This window comes from Callithrix jacchus, chromosome 3 (genome assembly GCF_049354715.1).
Source record: "Callithrix jacchus isolate 240 chromosome 3, calJac240_pri, whole genome shotgun sequence".
NCBI lineage: Eukaryota > Metazoa > Chordata > Mammalia > Primates > Cebidae > Callithrix > Callithrix jacchus.
In genome coordinates, this window is record NC_133504.1 from 78,250,898 (window position 1) to 78,271,498 (window position 20,601).

Consider the following 20,601-nt stretch of genomic DNA (forward strand, 5'->3'; position numbering starts at 1 on the left):
GTACGTCTTTAAATTTTGCTCAGTGGCCTATCACCATTCAAGATTAAGACAAAAATAAATGAGCACTTATTGTGTGTCACGCATTGTACAAAGTGCCAGGATATTTATCCAAACTCCTGGCACTGTAAACACAATGCACAAAGGACATGCATTGTGTTTACAGTGCCAGGAGTTTGGATAAATATCCAAAGGACATGCCAAAGGACATACTAGAAACCAGATTTTATTAACTGTAACTTTTCACCTGTAATTCACCATAAAGTCTTACTTTACAAGATAATTGCTGCTGTGAAAAAGGGATAGATCATGGTCTCATTTCCCAGATGTTATTCAATATATGCTATAAATTACGTTAGCTCCAACATAGTGTGCCCTTTGAACTTAGAAAAACGATCTTCAGACAACATGCATTCTAACTCTTGAAATAAGTATGCCCACAAATTGTAGTTTAAGATGGAATAGGGAAGCTTCTCATGTTTTAATTCAGTTGAATTCCAGAATATCTTAGGAATGTACAGAAAGAGAATTAAAATTGCTTGACACAGAGTAGTTAGGTGATCTCCTGAACTTTAAACTTCCACGTCACAAATGAATTTGATTCTAAGATAAGAAATAGAATAAAATTTCACCCAAGGACAGACCTGAATCTCTAATTGCCTGGAGGCTGACTCAACTGACATCATGGCATTTGATGGCAATTGGAAGGTAGAAAGGAGTGAAAACTATGACAAGTTCATGGAAAAAATGGGTAAAGACTTTATTTCTTTGTGGCTCATTTCTTACCTTCTTACAAACATTTTTCTTTCTAACTCCTAAATCTCTTGGCTTACAGATAGCTCCTGATGTGGTAGTAAGGATCCAGAAGATGTTCAGAGTAGAGAAATCATATTCTTACTTCTTACACTAGGAAGAATGCACTATATCAGTAATGGAGGAGGAAAGGTTTTTCGAGTGCTGTTCTCTGAAATACACCAAAAAGATCCAGATATGTTTCCTTCACTCTTTAACTGAAAAATAACTGTTTTGTTGTTTACAGTAAAAAAATGGCAGTGTGTAATTATAACTTCTAGATTTAAAAACATTGAATTCTAGGGGCTGGAAAAGCCAAGACCATATAAGAAATTAATGGGAAAAGGTCTCTTTAAATTTATAGCACTGAATAAGTTAGATTTAATTCTCATTTCTTCAAACTTATAAAAAGTTTTGGTATAATCTTGAAAGGCTATGTATTTTCTTCAGGGGGCTTTAATTTAACTGATTTATAAATTGATACCAATACTCTGGCAGTCCGTATACTACACAAGATAGGTAAACAAATTTGTGTCATTCTCCTAAAAGAAAAATTGCATCAATTATAGCCTACAATTTCAGATTTCTAAGTTTAAGTTTATAAAAGTTGTATATTCTTATAGTGATTTTGGCTATAATATTTGCTAAATTGCTCATTTTTGTGTCAGTCAGAAATGCCACAAGAAAAAAGGACAACTATAAAGTTCAAAATTTTAAAGCCACTATGAAAAACAAAGGGACATTTAAGAAAAAAGAATACTGTATATGCGGAATTAAAGATTTGCTTCCTTATAAACATATGAGTATTCATTTTAATCCTTCATCTGATATTTCTAGAATTTGATTTACTTAACACTGAAATGAATAGTTTGTTAATCTTATTAAAGTTGCTGAGCTCAAAGATTCTATAATTCTGTACTCTACTTAATTTTTCTCAAGTTTTGGAGAAACAATTTTAATCAGTTTTCTTGATCTGACTGAACTTGAACTTCTGTAGAAGCAATCTGAATGCTCTTAGTGCAAAGGCAATGCTACTAAGTTTTCTTCCCACCCTCAAAAATAACAAACAAACAAAACATAACTTGGAAAAATAAACACTTCTGTGGGATTTGACTTTATTTTCTCTATTGCCTTACCTTTTGTAGGTGTTAATATACTGAAAAGGAAGCTTGCAGCTCGTGACAATTTGAAGCTGACAATTACACAAGAAGGAAATACATTCACAGTCAAAGAATCAAGCACTTTTAGAAACATTGAAGTTGTTTTTGAACTTGGTGTTGCCTTTAATTACAACCTTGCAGACGGAACTGAACTCTCTGTAAGAATTTTTTTTATGAGTAATGCATTCTTGATTTTTCTACCCCGTACTAAAATGATCTCTGCTCTATTTCATTGGATGGTTTAATTAATGTAGGTCTCCTTCATTTACTGAAGAAGCCAATGAAGTTTGTCTATGTTATGTGCTGCCCAAATTGATCAGGTATTTAAATATCAGGCTTTTATCTTTATATGCATCTGTGAAGAATCTGAATTGAACAATATGAATTAGAAAAATATGCTTTGAATGACTGAGTATAAATATATTCATAAAGAAATTTATAACTGTTTTTAAACAGTACAGCAATAGAAACTTTCAGAGTTAATATGTAACTTAACTGTAATAGCCATTTAAAATGTTGAAATAATAAAAGATACGAGTAAATGAACAAATGAGTGAGTTACCAAATGGAAAGTTTTAATGTAAATGTCATTAAGAGTGTACATTTTCATGTTTCAGAGAACACATTTTAGAAAGTCATCATTTTCAACAAATTTTTAAAAACTTTTTTAGACTCAAAATTTTTCTATTTAAATTACATATGTTTGTAATGACAATTTAACTACTGAATATTTTATTAGTCATGCCTTTCTTTAATTAGTTTTACAATTACACAAATTAAAAAAGCACAGAGTTGTAAACCTCTCCATGAAACTAATTTTTTTTTTTTTTTTTTTTTTTTTTTTTGAGACGGAGTTTCGCTCTTGTTACCCAGGCTGGAGTGTAATGGCGTGATCTTGGCTCACCAGAACCTCCACCTCCTGGGTTCAGGCAATTCTCCTGCCTCAGCCTCCCGAGTAGCTGCGATTACAGGCACGCGCCACCAGGCCCAGCTAATTTTTCTTATATATTTAGTAGAGACGGGGTTTCACCATGTTGACCTGGATGGTCTCTATCTCTTGACCTTGTGATCCACCCACTTCGGCCTCCCAAAGTGCTGGGTTACAGGCTTGAGCCACCGTGCCCGACCTCCATGAAACTAATTTTAACCAAGACTATGTTTCTGGATATGTAACATGAAAGATTCAAAAAGAAGGCCTGCTCATCTGCCTTGAAATTCAGCATATGGCAATTATTGAAGAAAACAAGCATAATGGTTACCTGTACTACTCTACAGTACTCTGTAATACTCTGTAGCCTAATGGCCTAGGTCCAATCCTGCCTCTGTGAATTGAGGTGAATTACTATGCCATTTTACAGTCTCTTCTTCTGTAGAGATAATAGTATCAATTTCATAGGGTCACCACAGAGATTAAATAAAAACATGTGTCTACAGAAGTCACAACAGTGCCTGACATGTGTAAAACCCTAATAAATGCCATTATTATTATTATTATTATGTAGGGTACCTGGACCCTTGAGGGAAATAAACTTATTGGAAAATTCAAACGGACAGACAATGGAAAAGAACTGAATACTGTCAGAGAAATTATAGGTGGTGAACTAGTCCAGGTGAGTTGTAAAATTTATAGCTGTTTTCCAAAGGCAAAAATGACTACATACCAATAACTTTTGTCACTGCTAAGCTACGTCTCCAGTAAACAGACTACTTCTTTTCTTGTAAATCCTTCTGATTTAAAATATATTGTATAGCTATTTTCTGATGCCTATTTACTAAAGAGAACTTTAAATATATGTCACATAAATATATGTCAAATAACCAATGCCTATTTTAACTGAAGATGTAAATGACTACAAACCAAAATGTGTTTTTAAATGGCTGTATCCTATATCTGCATAAAATGTTGCTATCGACCACAAGAAAAAATAGTATAAACTCATTTAAATCTATGATGATACTAATGTTTTTTCTTAATGTCTTAAAATTTTTTTCTTAATTACTACTTAATTAACAGTAATTTAGATGTAAATCTTAATGGTAAATTCTTCTGTTTGTTAACACCTTTCAGACTTATGTATATGAAGGAGTAGAAGCCAAAAGAATCTTTAAAAAGGATTGAGCGTTATTCTTGGAGCACAGTCAAAAATACAAATTGGATAGAAGATCTATATTGTACCAGAACTGTTTCTCTCTCCCCATCAAGTATAAGGCTTGCTTACTGACTGGTCCTTTTATAAACATTGGTATATTTCCATTCTTGCCAAAGCAAAAGAAATAAAAGCTAATTAGTGTTTAATTTGTTTTATATTCTCGAAGATAAATATTTACTAAAATAATTTGTGACTTTTTGAAAACAAAAAAAATATTATTCCCATGTTGCTTTATATGTAGCTTTGCCTTTTAAAAGAAAAAGTATGTGAATATGCATTGACAGATTGTTTTGGTAGAGAGAGGGTCTTACTCTGTCACTCAGGCTGGAATGTAGTAAGGAAATCATAGCTCATTGTAACCTCAAATTCGTGGACTCAGACAATCTTCCTGCCTCAGCCTTCTGAGTAGCTAGGACTATGGTTACATACCACCATGCCCAGCTAATTTTTTTTGTTTTATTTTTTTAGAGATGGGGTCTTGCTATATTGCCCAGGCTGGTCTTGAACTCCTGGCCTCAAGAGATCCTCCTGCCTCAGCCTGCCAAGGTTTTTTTCTTTACATTTGATAAACTAAAACCATAGGCTGCATGAGTCTTTAAAATCTTGCACTGATTATGAATAAATGTCTTGCACTGGTTGTGAATATCTATTATTATAAAAATAATATATGCTCAACCAGAAAACTTAGAAATAAAAAACGCAAATGTAAAATAAATAGTTCCATAAACTCATAATCCAGAGATAACTGCCATTCTGATTTTGATAAATGTACTCCCAGTTCGCTTTCCTGGAGGTAGATATTTCCCAATACATACCACTTTGATTAGGATGACAGGAAATAAATGATGTACTAAGTTAAATTCAATATTGTATTACATTTTTCTACACATCAGTGATTACCAGACCTGGCTGAAAATCAGGATCATCTGAGAAACTTCAACAATTTCGGCATTCTTAACCTCAACTGTTATTCTACTATATCAGAATCTCTAGTAGAACTACAAATTCTAGAAAATTTCCTACTGATTCTGATGCAGCCTGTCCACTAACCAGTGTTTGAGAACAATGGCCTATCAGTTACCAATGTCATTTTTAACCTCTCCATTTCTTTTTTGATATTGCTGTATTTTTTTTTCACATAAACACATACATTGTCAATTCTGCAGGGCTCAGAAAGTGTACTTTTATTCATATTTTCACATGATATACTCTTTTATGTGTTCCAAAGCAGGGTATATGTTAGGGGATGGAGGCGGGGTCAAATTTTTAAGCATTTGTAACTGCAACTCTACGGAGTTTTGACAAATTCTTTTTCTCACTGATGCAGATAACAGCTTAACATTTACATAGTTCTTATTACATGTCATACACTGTTCTAAGTGGTATACACATATGACACATACATTAAAATGCAGAAAGTAAAGTTTGAGTACCTGATGAAAATTAATAGATTAGAGAGTATGGTAAATCTTTGAAAGTTGAATACTGGGTATTCTCACTGATAACTGGAAGCTAAATAATGTATATATATGGACAGAGAGTGCAGAATAATAGACACTGGAGACCTGGAAGGCTTGGAGGGTTGGCCAGGGGTGGGAGTGGGGTGAGGGATGAGAAATTACTTAATGGGTGCAATGTACATTATTCGGGGGTTGATGGTTACTGCCCAGACTTTACCACTATGCAATATATCCATGTAACAAAACCATACTTGTCCTCCTTAAATGTATACAAAAAAACCTTAAATCTATGTTCATTTTATAATTTCATAAAAATGTTCACATTGGAAATCGTAGTTATTGAAATTTTCACATACTTTTCTTCATAAAAGCTCAATGTACTTTTATCCCTCTAATCTTATTTGTCTTTCATAAATGAATCACGAAAAAGCAGGTATTAATCTCATTTTAGGGAGACAAAAGCATAACGAAGTTTTTTAGCTTGTCTAATATGGTACAAAGTCCATGATGAACATAAGAATTAAATGTAGGTCTTGACTTCCAGTCTAGATCATTATGATCTATGCTATTACTGAGCCTGTAATAAACAAAAATATGTTAAGAAAAAAACTTCCTCAGTGGCATCCAAGAATAGCACTCTAAATGAGTCAGGTCAGACTGTAAAATAATGATGTTCAGTGGTTAGACACATCTATTTCTAGTCTCATTGCAGGCTTACTTTTTTCATAATTTATATCCTTTCTAGTATTAACTTTCTACTATTTATTAGTATTGGAGAGCAGCCTATTATTTGTTAAGCAACTTCCATTTCAATAACCCTTTTTTGAGAAAACTAACCTTGTCATTACAAAAAACTGCTTGCCAAAAGAGGGTCCCTGACCCAGCAGCTCCCAATCTACCACAATTTGGCCAGATTATAAGCTCTATGTAAAGGGTAAATAACAACTGACCAAAACTACAAGAACCTCTTTTTAGGGAGTTTGAATTTGAGAAGTACACAGTTAATAGTTGATAGGAAGGAAAAAGGTTTACAGAGGACATATAGGGCAGACAATAAGTAGAAGTAATGAGTACATGAAACCATGAACAAGCAGAAACTATAAGGTAGATACGAGAATGTTGGGGCAGTCAGAAGCAGCTGGAGTAGTAGAAGCTGAAATATTTACACATGAAATAGGGTATCTGGGAATTGCTTTCTCCCCAGTCTAGGGTAGGGGAGGAAGATTGGTACAAGATGGCAATTCTTGCAGCTGTTGCAAAGTGCCTGACACATAATAACACATGATAGGTTCACTGAGTAGGAACATGAGAATCCGTTATACTCATCTCTGTGCTTTTGAATGTTTTTGAGATTTTTCCATAACAAAAAGGTAAAAATATAAAATTACATACACATATAACTCCAGAATGCAACTACTTCCCGTCACTTCCACTGCTATCACCTTAGTATGATCCACCATTATCCTTCCCCTGGATTACTGTCATAACTCCCTAAAAAGCCTCCAAACTTCTACATTCCCTACTCCACCCCCTTTAGTCTCTTTTTCAACATAGCAGCCAGAAGGATCCTTTAAAAATCTAAATCTGATCACCTCACTTCTCTGCTCAAACTGCTGCGTGGCTCCCATTTCACACAAAGGAAAAAGCCAATGTTCTTACAATGCCCTGTAAGACCCTATACGATCAGAACCCCCATTACCTATCCAACACATGGTCCTGTTTTTCATGAAATATCTGGGGGAAGAGGGTTTCAAGCAGAAGAAACACCCTGGAGCAAAGACACCAAGGCAGTAGCAAACCCGATAAATCTGAAGAACATAGACAGCCTGGAAAGAGACCCCAAGATCACCCTGAGCTGACCAAAAACAAGACCAATGTTCAGAAAATACAGGCTGACTCAGCCTTCCTGTAATTCAGGAATGATGTAGTGAAAGAGAATGGGTTTTAGAATTACTGACTTGCCCAAATTCTTGTCTTCCCATTTGCTGACTAAAATTCAAGTTCTGATCCTCAATTTTTCTCACTTGAAAAATGGGGAAAATGTAATGATTTTCTGAGATTGTTGCTAATTGAGGTATTATGTGTAAGACACCTAGTGTAATACCTTGCATATAGCTGGAATTCAAATGTTAACACACACATATACCCTTCTTCTGTAGAGAAAATGTGGGCAAAGTATATCCTGAGAAGATGGGAAAACTCATTTTCTTAAAATACCTCTCATGGAGTCTGCATGAGAGAAAGTGAGCCTTGGCCTGGTAGATAAGAACACTTAGTTCCAGTCCAGTCTGTGACATAACTAGCTGGGGACTTTGGGAGAGTCTCTCCATCTCTTTGGAATGTAGTTCAATCATCTTCAAAATGAGAGGATTGAACTAGATCTCTAAATTTTCTTTCAGTGCTAAGATTCTATGATTTCTGAATAACATTTGGTGATTCCTTCCTTTCTTAAGCAGCCCTTTTGGGTGTGGGTCACAGGGGACAGGGCATTACAATAATGGAAGGTAGGATCGGAAGAAGGAAATATTTACATTATAAAGTATGGCTGGTTCTATGGGTGTATGTCTTCTGCGGGCTCAAAGGGCCCTGTGCTCTGTTTAATGCTCTTCTGTATTGTCCTAAAATTCTGAATTCTTTTTGAACAAGTTCTGCATTTTCATTTTACACAGGGCCCTGAAAATTCCATGGCTGCTCCTATTTCTATAGATTGACTATTATAAGCACAAAAGATATTTTCTATGAGAAACTAGAGAAAATGGCAGCAAGATATCTCTAGGCACCTAAAGAGAGGGGAATGGATGGAATAGATAGTTTCCTGAGATAAAATGGAAGTGAGAGAAGGTTATGTAGGGATGAGGAGGGGAAAAATGAGGTAGATGGTCACTTCAACATTATGGAGTGCTTCTTTACCTTTTGCTATTTGCTTTCTCTAAACTATAGTAAAAGAGTGCCATCTACTGGCCAAGAATACAGACTCTTTCAGAGGTTTCCAATGCAGCCTCTTTGCTGCATTTCAGTGTCTAAACAGTGTTCCAGAAAGGGCTGACATACCACATTCTGCACTTAAAAATGATAACTATTAAATGCTTCTTCAATTCCAAACTCCATACTAAATAAAGTTAATACAAAGACTCCTCCTGAACTGATCCACTAAAACTGCTTTTATTGATTGAACAAAAAATACAAAGCACTATGTGCCACACAGCAAGTATTTAATGATGAACACCACTGGGAGAGATATTTCGGTCATTAAGAATTTCCTCAAATGCATACAAATTCTCAGGCTCATCTTGAATCTGAATCAAAATACAAAGAATAGCATCATAACCTTCAGCACTGGATGGCTGGCTGGAGTACGGTTATACTTTCACTCAGTATGTGCTAATATGCAGGGTGGTATATATATCTTGCCTTCAGGCCCAATGACAAACCTTCAGGCTATTTTCTGGAACAGACTTTACTGGAGAATTGACTGGAAAACAAGAATAAGCAAGACAGTGGCAGAAGATGAAAGTTAGGAGCAAATGGTACAAATCAATAGTCATGGATAAGCATAGCGTTCCAGAGGGCTTCTTTCATCCATGTATATCCTCATCAAAGTTTCCATTAGAATGAAGGATTGCAAGAAATCCTCTATGCCCTGTAATCAATATTACCAGGAATGACAGAGGGAGCTTAAATAATTAGTAGTTAGGACTGCGGTGAAGTGAAGAAGTAGTAGAATTCTGAAGGAGGGCAGGCAAGGAAGTGCTCCCTAAATGTCAACCCAGTTTCAAAGCCACATCTCTCAGATGACAGGTAGTGTAACTGGGTTCTTATCAAACATACTCACTGAAGAAAACACCTGAAAGTAAAAGAACCGTAATCTTCCTAAACTTGAGAACAAAATGTCCTTTAGGTAAAGGAGTATATACTCAATGCCATTTGTTGGTTTCAATTTAGAAACTTTTTAACAAGATATATTTTTTAAAAAGGATACTGAAGGACATAAATGTGACACAGAACTTCCTCTCTTTAGTATATCCTCGGAACAGAGCAACCTCAGTGAAGATGGAGGTAATTTCACAATCCCAGTCCAGACTGAGTATTTGTCCCTGCATGTTCCCATGGCACAAGGTGTTCAACTCCAGCAATACCATTTCTCTGTATTCAATCTGGTTGCCAGCTCCTCTAGTTTGTGAGCTATATGAGAGCAGGAATAAGGTCTTATATTTATACCCTACACTGTATCCCCCCTAACACAGAGTAAATATTAATGATTGTAGTTTGAGGCATGCTGAACAGCCCTAGCCTCAGAAAGCCAGCTTTCCCCATTCTTTCTTATACCCAGAAATTCTACAGAGGGAATCAGTCCTTGTTGTTCTTTACACACAGATAAACTTATTCTGAACCAGATCACCCTAGCCATAGCTGATTAAGTCAAAATGGCCACCTGATCCAAGGGCAGCCAGTGATAGGAAAACTTTGCTCATGACCAATAATTCTCATTAATTAAAATCAGGTGGGGTCTCTCTGTTGAGAATTTGTCTTCAATACGCAGAAAAAGTCATTAGCTAGTAATGACGGGCAAAAGTTAAAAGATACAGATGGAAAAGCAAACAACAGTGGCCATGAGGTAAGAGCAGCCATGATGAGTAAACAAAAACCGGAAAAAAGAAAAGAGGAGGCCAGGCGCGGTGGCTCATGCCTGTAATCCCAACACTTTGGGAGGCCGAGGCAGGTGGATCACGAGGTCAAGAGATCGAGACCATCCTGGTCAACATGGTGAAACCCCGTCTCTACTAAAAATACAAAAAATTAGCTGGGCATGATGGTGCACGCCTGTAATCCCAGCTACTCGGGAGGCTGAGGCAGGAGAATTGCCTGAACCCAGGAGGCGGAGGTTGCGGTGAGCCGATCGCGCCATTGCACTCCAGCCTGGGTAACAAGAGCGAAACTCCGTCTCAAAAAAAAAAAAAAAAAAAAAAAGAGAGGAGTGAGATAATATATTTAGATGTGGAAGTAATGAATTATTGTTTCTGGTTGATAAAAACATAATTTGTTCAGTATAGGTTCCTTGGATCCCAAGTAGCTAAGAATACATATTTCTTTGACCAAATATGAATCAAGCACTTACCATGTGCTAAATATCACATGAGTTTTAGTGGTGAACCAGACAAATCTATTTTGTTTCCATGGAAATTCAATCTAGCTTAGAAGCTTAGAATCTAGACATGGAAGACATATTGAACAAGTAAAAATTATTGTGATAAGAATTACAAAGGTATAAAAGCAGGCTCTCATAGAAATATATGCTACCTTGAATTACATTATCCATTGAACTATTTTTCATAAGATGCTTAATTATATGGACTTCCTTGATTTCTTAAAAGGCCTAATTCACATTTCAGACTCCTGTCATCCTTATTCTCATACAAACTGGCTCCTAAGCACAAGGAAGAGATCATAAAATCTAAATAAATGCCTTATTTATAAAACACAGCACTAATTCAGATACAGTTAAATGCAACTCCTACTACCACTACAAGTTAACAGTAATTAATACATGGTGTTTCCAATGTGTCAGAAATTTTTCAAAGTGATTTATAATACCAATGCATGTTCATCATCACAACAAAGCCTATATAATAAGAACAATTATCACTAGGCTCAATTTACACATGAGAAAACTCAGGCAGAGAGAGGTTATATAGCTTGCCCAAGGTAAACAGCCAGTAAGTCGCTGAACTAGGATTTGGACCCAAGCAGTCATCCTAGAGTCCAAATTCAATTTTATTTAATGTGGTTATGTAGGTAAATTTTCATTTGAAATATCGTCCATCAAATACATATTAAGTATGTCTTATATGCAGGCACTATATGCCAGGTGCTTATCTAGGGGTTACAGATACAACAAAGAACAAGACAGACAAAAATCCCTGTTGTCATGGAAGGGATACAGATAATAAACATGAGAATGAAGTGAAATATATTGTAGATTTGATGATATAAGTGCTACTGAGAAAAAAACAGAAAGAGAGATGTGGAGTGTCAAGAGGTGAGATCACGGGTACAGTTTTAAATAGAGAGTTGAATGGCATTAAGTGGATAACATTTGAGCAACAGCCTGAAGGGAGTTAGAGAATAAGCCATTCTAAGTATGTTTTAATCAGTGGTCTGGATTTGGATCCTTGAGCCCGTGACATTCCTAAAAGAGCCTTGGAATTACACTGAGTGTTTCTGGGCACTGTAATATAAAGAGTCTCAGGATGGATACAGTGGCTCACACCTGCAATCCCAGGTACTCAGAAGGCTGAGGCAGGAAGATCGCCCTTGTGCCCAGGAGTTCAAGGCTGTAGTGAGCCATGATCATGCCACTGCACTCCAGGCTGGGAGAGACCCTTTCTGAAAAAAATAAATAAAGAGCCTAATTAGCATAGCCTATGTGGGCTCAAAGTTGCTCCCTAAGGAAGAACAGAGTAACATAACAAAATAAGCTTTATGAAACAAGCAATCGACTCCTATCTTTTGAACTGGAATTTCTGGAGGATTATTTTGTGAGGTAACAATACTGAAAACTTTATTAACTCTAGTCTTCCCCGTTTCTAGCTGTTATAAGGCCAATACATGACCTAGTTTAGTCTGCCTGCATTACAAATTGAGGAAGTCATTCTCACACCACGGAGAGTAGCTCTCACTGCTTGTGGGGGTCATATTACTCATTCCCTTAGGTTCCTAGGGAGTACTCTTAATCCCCAGGGGAGAGAACCTCTATGAAAAGAAAGTTGTTTATGAAATTTAGTGTGCATGGGAATGATGAAGGAACGGAGGAAAAGACCAGAGCCATACTATTCCTACATTCTATAACTCTGACCACTATTGAACCATGAGCCTGTTTCCCTCTTAAGTTGATTTAGGTTAGCTTTTTGGTGTCATCTTTTGCCTCCTACACCTCACACTTTTAGAAATCAAGTAACATGTCCCCAACTTTGAGATCCTGTTGCAATACTCCAACAGTTTAAATGAATAGAACTATACCAGTGTGTGGTCCATTTGCCAACATAGAAAGTAGGAGGAAAATAAACGTTTTCTTTTGAACTCTGAGAATACTCTAAATTTGTTATTTATTTTTAAGCATGGGAACATCTTTTCAAAAGAAATCTTCATGGAAGCCTAACAATGCCTGCACTGTCAACTCTACTCTGCACCTAGAAGCGGGTACACTAGCTAGTTCATTCTTAATACAACAGCACTTGAGGTTTTTCCACTTCAATACTCCTTTCAGGGAGTAAAGAATGGCATAACCTGAAGTTGTCGCAAGAAGCAATTATCCAAAGCATCTGAACTTGTTCAATCAGATCTACGAACAAAGTACTGGACTAGATGCTGTCCTCAAAGTCTTACCATGGGTCCTGAAATATTAGGGTTTGGCTGGCAGCAGAAACTCCTCCTTTCACATCTATAATTACCTTTTGGGCTATCAGCTGGGACATGGGGGCCAAAAGGGCTTAGGTATCTTCCATCTCACAGATTCAGTGTCTTCTAAGCTTTTCTACTTTTTTTTTTAGCACCTGAAAACTTCACCTTTTAAGACTGTAAACAGCCCCACTTAAGATATAAAAGGCAAGGGCCAGATGTGGTGGCTCACACTCAAAATCCCAGTGCTTTGGGAAGCCAGGTGAAATAATCACTTGAGGCCGAAAGTTTGAGACTAGCTTGGGCAACACAGTGAGACCCTTTCTCTCCCTCGCTCTCTATATAAAAATACATAAAGAAAATTATTTACTTAAGAACTGCTACCCTGATTGCTTCCAGAGAGTCCAATTTAATAAATTACAAGAATTATCTGTTTTAGAACTTTAAGGTTGATTGAGTCCCCTAATGAAGACCAGTGTAACTTTTTGTTGTGGGGAAGGTGAAGACTGTCAAGTATTAATATTCTTTTTGGAAGGGGTGCGGGGGTTCTTTTACTGTGGTAAGATACATATAATATACAATTTGCCATTTTAATGATTTTATATGTCAATTCAGTGACTATTAATTATATTCACAATGTTGTGTAATCATCAGGACCATCTGTTTCCAAAATTTTTTATAACCACAAACAGAACCTTCCCATTAAGCAACAACAACCAGTTGCCCCCATCTCCCAAGATCCTGAAAAATCACATATTTTCTTCCATTCTACAGACTGTCTTTTTACTTGTTTCTGGCTTAAATGAAATGCTTATTTCATTTAGCACTTTTTCAAACATTATTTTAAAACACTTAGCATTATTTCAAGACTCATCCATGTTGTAGCAAATATCAGAACTTCATTCCTTTTTATAGCTGAGTAGTAATTAGTTATGTGTATAACTACATTTGGTCTATCTATCCATTTATGGACAGTTGAGTTGTTTCCACTTTTTGGCTATTGTTAATAGTGCTGCGATGAAACAGCATACTTGGTGTATACTTGGTGTTCAACCATCTGAGTCTCTGTTTTAAATTATTTGGGTTATATACCTAGAAGCAGAAGCTAGGTCAAATGGTTCTTCTTTAACTTTCTGAGGAGCCTCTAAATTATTTTCCATAATGGCTGCATCATTTTACATTCCCACCAGCAATGCTAAAGGATTTAAGTTTTCCCATATCCTTGCCAACACTTGTTATTTTCTGTATTATTATTATTATTATATTATTATTGCCATCCTAGTAGATGTGAAGTGGTATCTCATTGTGATTTTGATTTGCATTTCCCTAATGACTAATGGTGTAGAGCATATTTTCAACTGTGTGTTGGCTATTTGTGTATCTTCTTTGGAGAAAAGACTGTTGAAGTCTTTCATCGGTCCCTTTTTAACTGGGTTGTCTTTTTGTTGTGGAGTTGTAGAAGTTCTTTACATATTCTGTATATCAAACCTTTATCAGATATATGACTAACAAAAATTTTCTCCCATTCTGTAAACTGTCTTCTTACAATGTTTTTTTATACCCGAAAGTTTTTAATTTTGATAAAGTCCAATTTATCTCTTTTGTTGTTGTTGCTTGATATTAGCTGTGGGTTTTTCATTATACCTTTTATCAAGTTGAGGAAGTTCCCTTCTATTCCCAGTTTTCTGGGTGTTTTTATTAGGAAAGGGTATTAGATTTCACCAAATGCCTATTCTGCTCAATTGAAATGAAATGATTGTCTTTTTTCCATTTGTTTTACTAATGTGGCATATTATACTAGTTGACTTTCTTATGTTGAGCTACCCTTGCATTTCTGGGATAAACCTCATGTGGTAACAGTATATGATCCTTTTCAAATGCAGTTGGCCAGGCACAGTGGCTCATGCTTTTAATTCCAGCACTTTAGGAGGCCAAAGCAGGCAGATCACTAGCTCAGGAGTCCAAGACCACCCTGGCTAACAGGGTGAAACCCTGTCTCTATAAAAAATAACAAAATAAAATAAAATGCTGTTAATTTGGGTTTGCTAGTACTTTTTGAGAATTTTTTTTTTCAGACAAGTCTCACTCTGCCGCCAAGGCTGGAGTGCAGTGGCTCACTGCAACCTTTGCCACCTAGGTTCAGTCAACTATCCTGTCTTAGCCTCCCCAGTAGCTGGGATTACAGGCACCTGCCACCGTGCCTGGCTAATTTTTGTATTTTTAGTAGAGATGGGGTTTCACATCTTGGCCAGGCTGGTCTTGAACTCCTGACTTCATGAGTCACCTACCTCGGCCTCCCATAGTGCTGGGATTACAGGCATGAGCCATGGTGCCCAGCTCTTTTTGAGAATTTTTGTATCTATATTCATAAGGGATACTGGTCTGCATTATTTATTGCAGTAAAGGCACATAACATAAAACGTATCATATTAACCATCTTCAAAAGTACAGTTTAGTAGTGTCAAACATATTCACAAAGTTGTGAACAGATCTCCAAAACATTTTCATCTTGCAAAACTATGACTCTATGCCTATTAAACAATTGGCCTTTTTCCTCTGTCCCCCAGCCCCTGGTAGTCACCACTTGACTTTCTGCTTAATGGAATCTGACTACGTAAGATACCTCATGTAAGTGGAATCATATAGTATTTGTCTGTCACTGGCTTATTTCACTTAGCATAATGACCTCAAGGCTCATCCATGTTGTAGCATTTGACAGGATTTCCTGTTAAGGCTGAATGATATTCCATTTTATGTACATAATACATTTTTTTTTTATCCTTTCATCTGTTGATGGACATTTGGGTTGCTTCCACCTCTTGGCTATTGTGAATAGTGCTGCTATAAACATGGGTGTGCAAATACCTGTAATTTTCTTTTCTTGTGTCATTATCTGCCTTGGTATCTATCAGTGTACTGGCTTCATAGAATGAATGAGAGATCAGTTCTATTTTTTGGTGAGAGTTTGAAAAAAAAAAGTATTAATTCTTTTTTAAATGTTTGATAGAATTCACCAGAGAAGTGATCTAATCCTGGACTTTTCTTTGTTGGAATGTTTTGATTACTGATTGAATCTCCTTACTTGTCATAGGTTTGTTCAGCTTTTCTATTCATCTAAGTTATCTAATTTGTTGACATACAATTGATCATAGTATCCTCTTATAATTCTTTTTATTTCTGTAAGTTTGGTGGTAATATCTACACTTTCATTTATGATTTAGTTATTTGTGTCTTCTTACTTTTTTTGTGTGTAATTAAAGGTTTGCTAATTTTGTTGACCTTTTCAAATAACCAACTTTTGGTTTCATTGATTCCCTTTATGGGTTTTCTATTCACTGTTTCATCTATTTCTACTCTAATCTTTATTGTTTCCTGTCTTCTGATAGCTTTGAGTTTATTTGCTCTCGATTTTCTATTTCCTTATGGTGTAAAGTTAGGTTGATTTGACATCTTTCTTTTTTAATGTAGTCATTTATAGTTATACATTGTCTTCACTGCAATCTATAAGTTTTCATATGTTTTATTTTCATTTTCATTTGTCTCTCAAGTATTTTCTAATTTCCTTCATGATACCCTTTTTGAACTACTGGTTGTTTAAGAATGTGTTAAGTTTCCACAAGTTTCCATATATTTGTGAATTTTCCAGTTTTCCTTCTGTTATTAATTTCTAACATCATTTCATTGTTATCAGAGACATTTCTGACTTCAATTTTTAAAACTTTATTAAAACTTCTTTTATGCCTTAATATATGATATATCCTGGAGAATGTTTCATGTATATTTGATAAGACTGGGTATTTTGCTGCTGTTGGGTGGAGTTCCACATGTGTCTGCTAGGTATAGCTGGTTTATAGTGTTTGTTGTTCAAGCCCTCTATTTTCTTACTGATCTTCTGTCTAAATGTTCCACCCATTATTAAAAGTGAAATATTAAAGTTTCCAAAAATTTTTGTAGAACTGTCTATTCCTCCTTCAATTCTGTCAATATCTGCTTCATATATTTTGATTCAGCATTTTCTTGGTTGCTGTAAACTTTTGACTGTTTTCCAGCATTCTGACAAAGTTATTTCAGACTTTTCCTTGTTTTTCAATGCTGCTGTGGAGGGACAGGAACTTGGAGTTGCTAATCCACCATTTTGAACATGGGTCAGCAAAGGTGACTTTTTGACACTAGCTTTCACCAGAACAGGAAAAGAAGATAAAAAAATAAAACAACAACAACAAAAAAGCAGTCACTCTGTTCTCCAACAGGTGTATTTATAGATATGAACAAGAAAGCTGAGCTTCTTCAGTAGAGGCCTTAAGCCACATTCCCTGCATCTATCTCTTCTGTTCCATGTTGGTTCTTGAGTAATCCCTGAGGAATCGCAGCATTCCATGAAATTTAGTTTAAAAAACACCATTACAAATCATTAAAGCCCCTTGATACTTATGTGCCTACTGCCCCGTGATCTGACATCAGAAATAGTTAAATCATGATTTTGGACTAGACTATCTTTTGCTTATTTTCTAATTTACTTTTTTTTTCAACAAACTTTCCAACTTCTAGTTAATAAAATGCATTTTCATTGATAAAATTTGAAAAATATGGAACAGCACGAAGAATGAAACTATCTGTGATCCCATCTCCAAGGATAACTGCTATTAACATGGTTACATTTGTTACACTTATAAGTCTAATTCTGATCAATATTTTATAGATAGCAATGATCCCCTTAGCATCCATTTATTTATTCTAAAATAACAACTTTTTAATTCCAAGCATAGGTTTTAATTCCAAGCATAGGTTTTAATTCCAAGCACAGGTTTTTTATGCTTGGAAACTTATAATTTTATGAGATAAAAATATGTCATGTATTGACTAACCTTTCAATCTCCATCCTCAGTGACTGCCCCGTAACACTTTCCTATAAAACAAATAACAGGTTGACTGTTGATGATTAGCCTAATAAAATTTCAAAGTTGTAGGTTTCAACATCTTAGTCTTTTGTGCCTACTAGTTAAGCTCTGCTTTACCGAAGTTGTTTATAAACTTTCAAAAGCAGAAGGATGCTGTTCTGAAATAAAATCTTGTACAAAACTCTAAAATATAAACAAAACTAAGTTTTTATGGTTGAAGTCTGTTAGTTCATGTATAACTAAGTAGCAGAAAGACGTTCAATTGTATCTGACTAGTATGTTCACAGCCAGTTCTGCCTAGCCTTCCAAATACCATATCATTATGCAGAACCCCAGGTTCTGTGATACTGTTTAAAAACTTAATGCTCTATTATACAACCTCAGTCAGTACTTTTTTTTTTTCCGAGACGGAGTTTCGCTCTTGTAACCCAGGCTGGAGTGCAATGGCGTAATCTCGGCTCACTGCAACCTCCGCCTCCTGGGTTCAGACAATTCTCCTGCCTCAGCCTCCTGAGTAGCTGGGATTACAGGCACGTGCCACCATGCCCAGGTAATTTTTTGTATTTTTAATAGAGACGGGGTTTCACCATGTTGGTCTCGATCACCAGGATGGTCTCGATCTCTTGACCTTGTGATCCACCTGCCTCGGCCTCCCAAAGTGCTGGGATTACAGGCTTGAGCCACCGCACCCGGCCAGTACTTTTAACGAATTGTTGAAATTGCGTTCTGTATCTCTTATGGCTCCTTGGACAACGTCTGACACACGGCAGGTATTAAAAAGTATTTACTGAAATTAAAGAAGGAAAATCCACAAAGGGGGAAAGGATTGGTACATATCCATTACTAGTACTTCAAAAATTCTCAGAAAGTATCCCTACTGACAGTATAGCTCAATAGTGTTAGATCTCACTGGTATTATACACTATTATGTTCTAAAATACACAATTTAACAAGTGGTTTTTTTTTTTTTGACCTGGATTGTGTTAGTGGTTGCAGAATATAACAAAATATTGTTGAATAAATATTTAATTTCTTCCATGTTGAAGACAGTGTTTGAAGGGCTGTGGAGATTAAAAAGATGGCAAAAATACTGTCTCTCCTTTAAAGAACATATAATATTTGCCAGGCTCAGTGGCTCATGCCTGTAATCCCAGAAGTCTGAGAGGCTAAAGCAGGAGGATCACTTGAGGCTGGGATTTTGAGAAAAGCCTGAGCAACATAGTGAAACCCCATTTCTACAAAAATAAACATTAATAAAAAGCAAGTCTGGCATGGTGGTGTGTGCGTACAATCATACCTACTGAGAAAGCTGAGGTGGGAGGATTGTTTGAGCCCAGGGGTTCAAGGCTGCCATGAACTCTGATAGCACCACTGCACTCAAGCCTGGGTGATAGACCAATACCCTGTCTCAAAACAAATGAACAAAAGTTAATACTCTAAAAGGGGAGAAAGTTTACATAAAATTGCTAGAAAGCAAGCCAATATGCCAAACAATACCAAGAAAATTTCAGTATTTTTTGAGTCAGAGGTAGGGAAATTTTGAAAGATGACCAGTCTAATACATAGCCCCATTAATAGGAGGCCATTACAGAATGTAGAGGGAAATAATAGGTTCCAGAGGAAGGCAAAAACTATTAAAACAAATACTTCACTCACTGCCTTGATCTTGAGAAAATAACCCTCCTCCCATGAAGAAAACATAACATAGAAAGAAATTAGGGACAAGTTAAATGTGAAGTTTTCACAATTGGTATGTTAGAAATACCATGAATGGAGAGATCAATGTGAATTGTAGCGAAGGAAACTTTATGAAGTTGGCACTTAAATTGGGCCCCAAAGGATGAGTAGGATTTAGAGCAGTAAGAAAGCATTCCAGTTTAACAGGAACAACGTGCACCAAAGCCCAGAGGCCAAGAGAACAGTTTCCATGAGGAAGACAGAAGAAAGCACTCTGACTGGAGCAAAGAATGTTTGCTGGGCGCCAGGTTGGGTGAGCCAGATTAATAGTGGGTACAAAGGTGGAAACGGCTAAAGACCAAGATGAAGATAAAAGAGAAGCTGCAACCTAGTTATAATGATAGTACAATTCTTTCTTTGTTAGACCAGGGAGGGAACAGGATCTTACTGTAGCTCAGGCTGAAGTGCAGTGGTATGATCGCCGTTCACTGCAGCCTTGACCTCAAGCGATCCTTCTACTTCGGCCTCCCAAGTAGCTGGGACTACAGGGGTGTGGTACGACACCCAGCTAACTTTTGTACTTTTTGTAGAGATGGGATTTTGCCATGTTGCTCAGGCTTGTCTCAAATACCTCAACACAAGCAATCCACCCACCTTGGCCTCCCAAATTTGGGATTATAGGCATGAACAACAGTGCCCAGCAGATAGTACAACTCTCAAACAAAGAAAACTAACAGAGGTATACAAAGGAGTAAGAATAGAAGAGAAAAGGCCAGGCACGGTGGCTCAGCCTATAATCCCAGCACTTTAGGAGGCCCAGGCAGGCAGATCACCTGAGATCAGGAGTTCAAGACCAGTCTGGCCAACATGGCAAAACTCTGCCTCTACTAAAAATACATAAATTAGCCGGGTGTGGTGGTGGACATCTGTAATCCCATCTACTCAGGAGGCTGAGGCAGGGAAAATCGCTTGAACTGAGCGGGGAGGTTGCAGTGAGCCAAAATAATGCCACTGCACTTCAGCCTGGGTGACAGAGCAAGACTCCGTCTCAAAAAAAAAAAAAAGAAAAAAG

The 20,601-nt window shown here is 36.5% G+C and overlaps 2 protein-coding genes across 51 annotated transcripts in view; one reads left to right on the forward strand and one right to left on the reverse strand.

The window, feature by feature from the left end:
• LOC118152213 (uncharacterized) overlaps positions 1-20,601 on the reverse strand; it is a 106,588-nt gene that overhangs the window by 82,450 nt on the left and 3,537 nt on the right. For 26 of the 50 annotated variants that reach the window (XR_013532949.1, XR_013532931.1, XR_013532947.1 and 23 more), the window contains exons 3-4: positions 19,154-19,259; positions 17,820-17,860 (exon numbers count right to left, since the gene is read on the reverse strand). The exons of 15 other annotated variants lie outside the window; for them this stretch is intronic. Coding sequence is in view for 1 of the 35 variants with exons in the window: in XM_054252958.2 (XP_054108933.2) it covers positions 17,820-17,860; positions 19,154-19,259 (147 nt within the window). In the remaining 34 variants the exon portion in view is untranslated. Of the gene's footprint in view, positions 1-11,827; positions 11,944-17,819; positions 17,861-19,149; positions 19,260-20,601 lie in introns of all 50 variants that reach the window. 9 more of the 50 variants (XR_013532940.1, XR_013532939.1, XR_013532941.1 and 6 more) reach the window with 4 other exon arrangements.
• Positions 646-4,245, forward strand: FABP2 (fatty acid binding protein 2). The gene is made up of 4 exons (XM_002745441.6): positions 646-748; positions 1,935-2,107; positions 3,452-3,559; positions 4,018-4,245. The coding sequence occupies exons 1-4, from the start codon at positions 682-684 to the stop codon at positions 4,066-4,068; spliced, it is 399 nt and encodes a 132-aa protein (XP_002745487.1). The 5' UTR covers positions 646-681; the 3' UTR covers positions 4,069-4,245.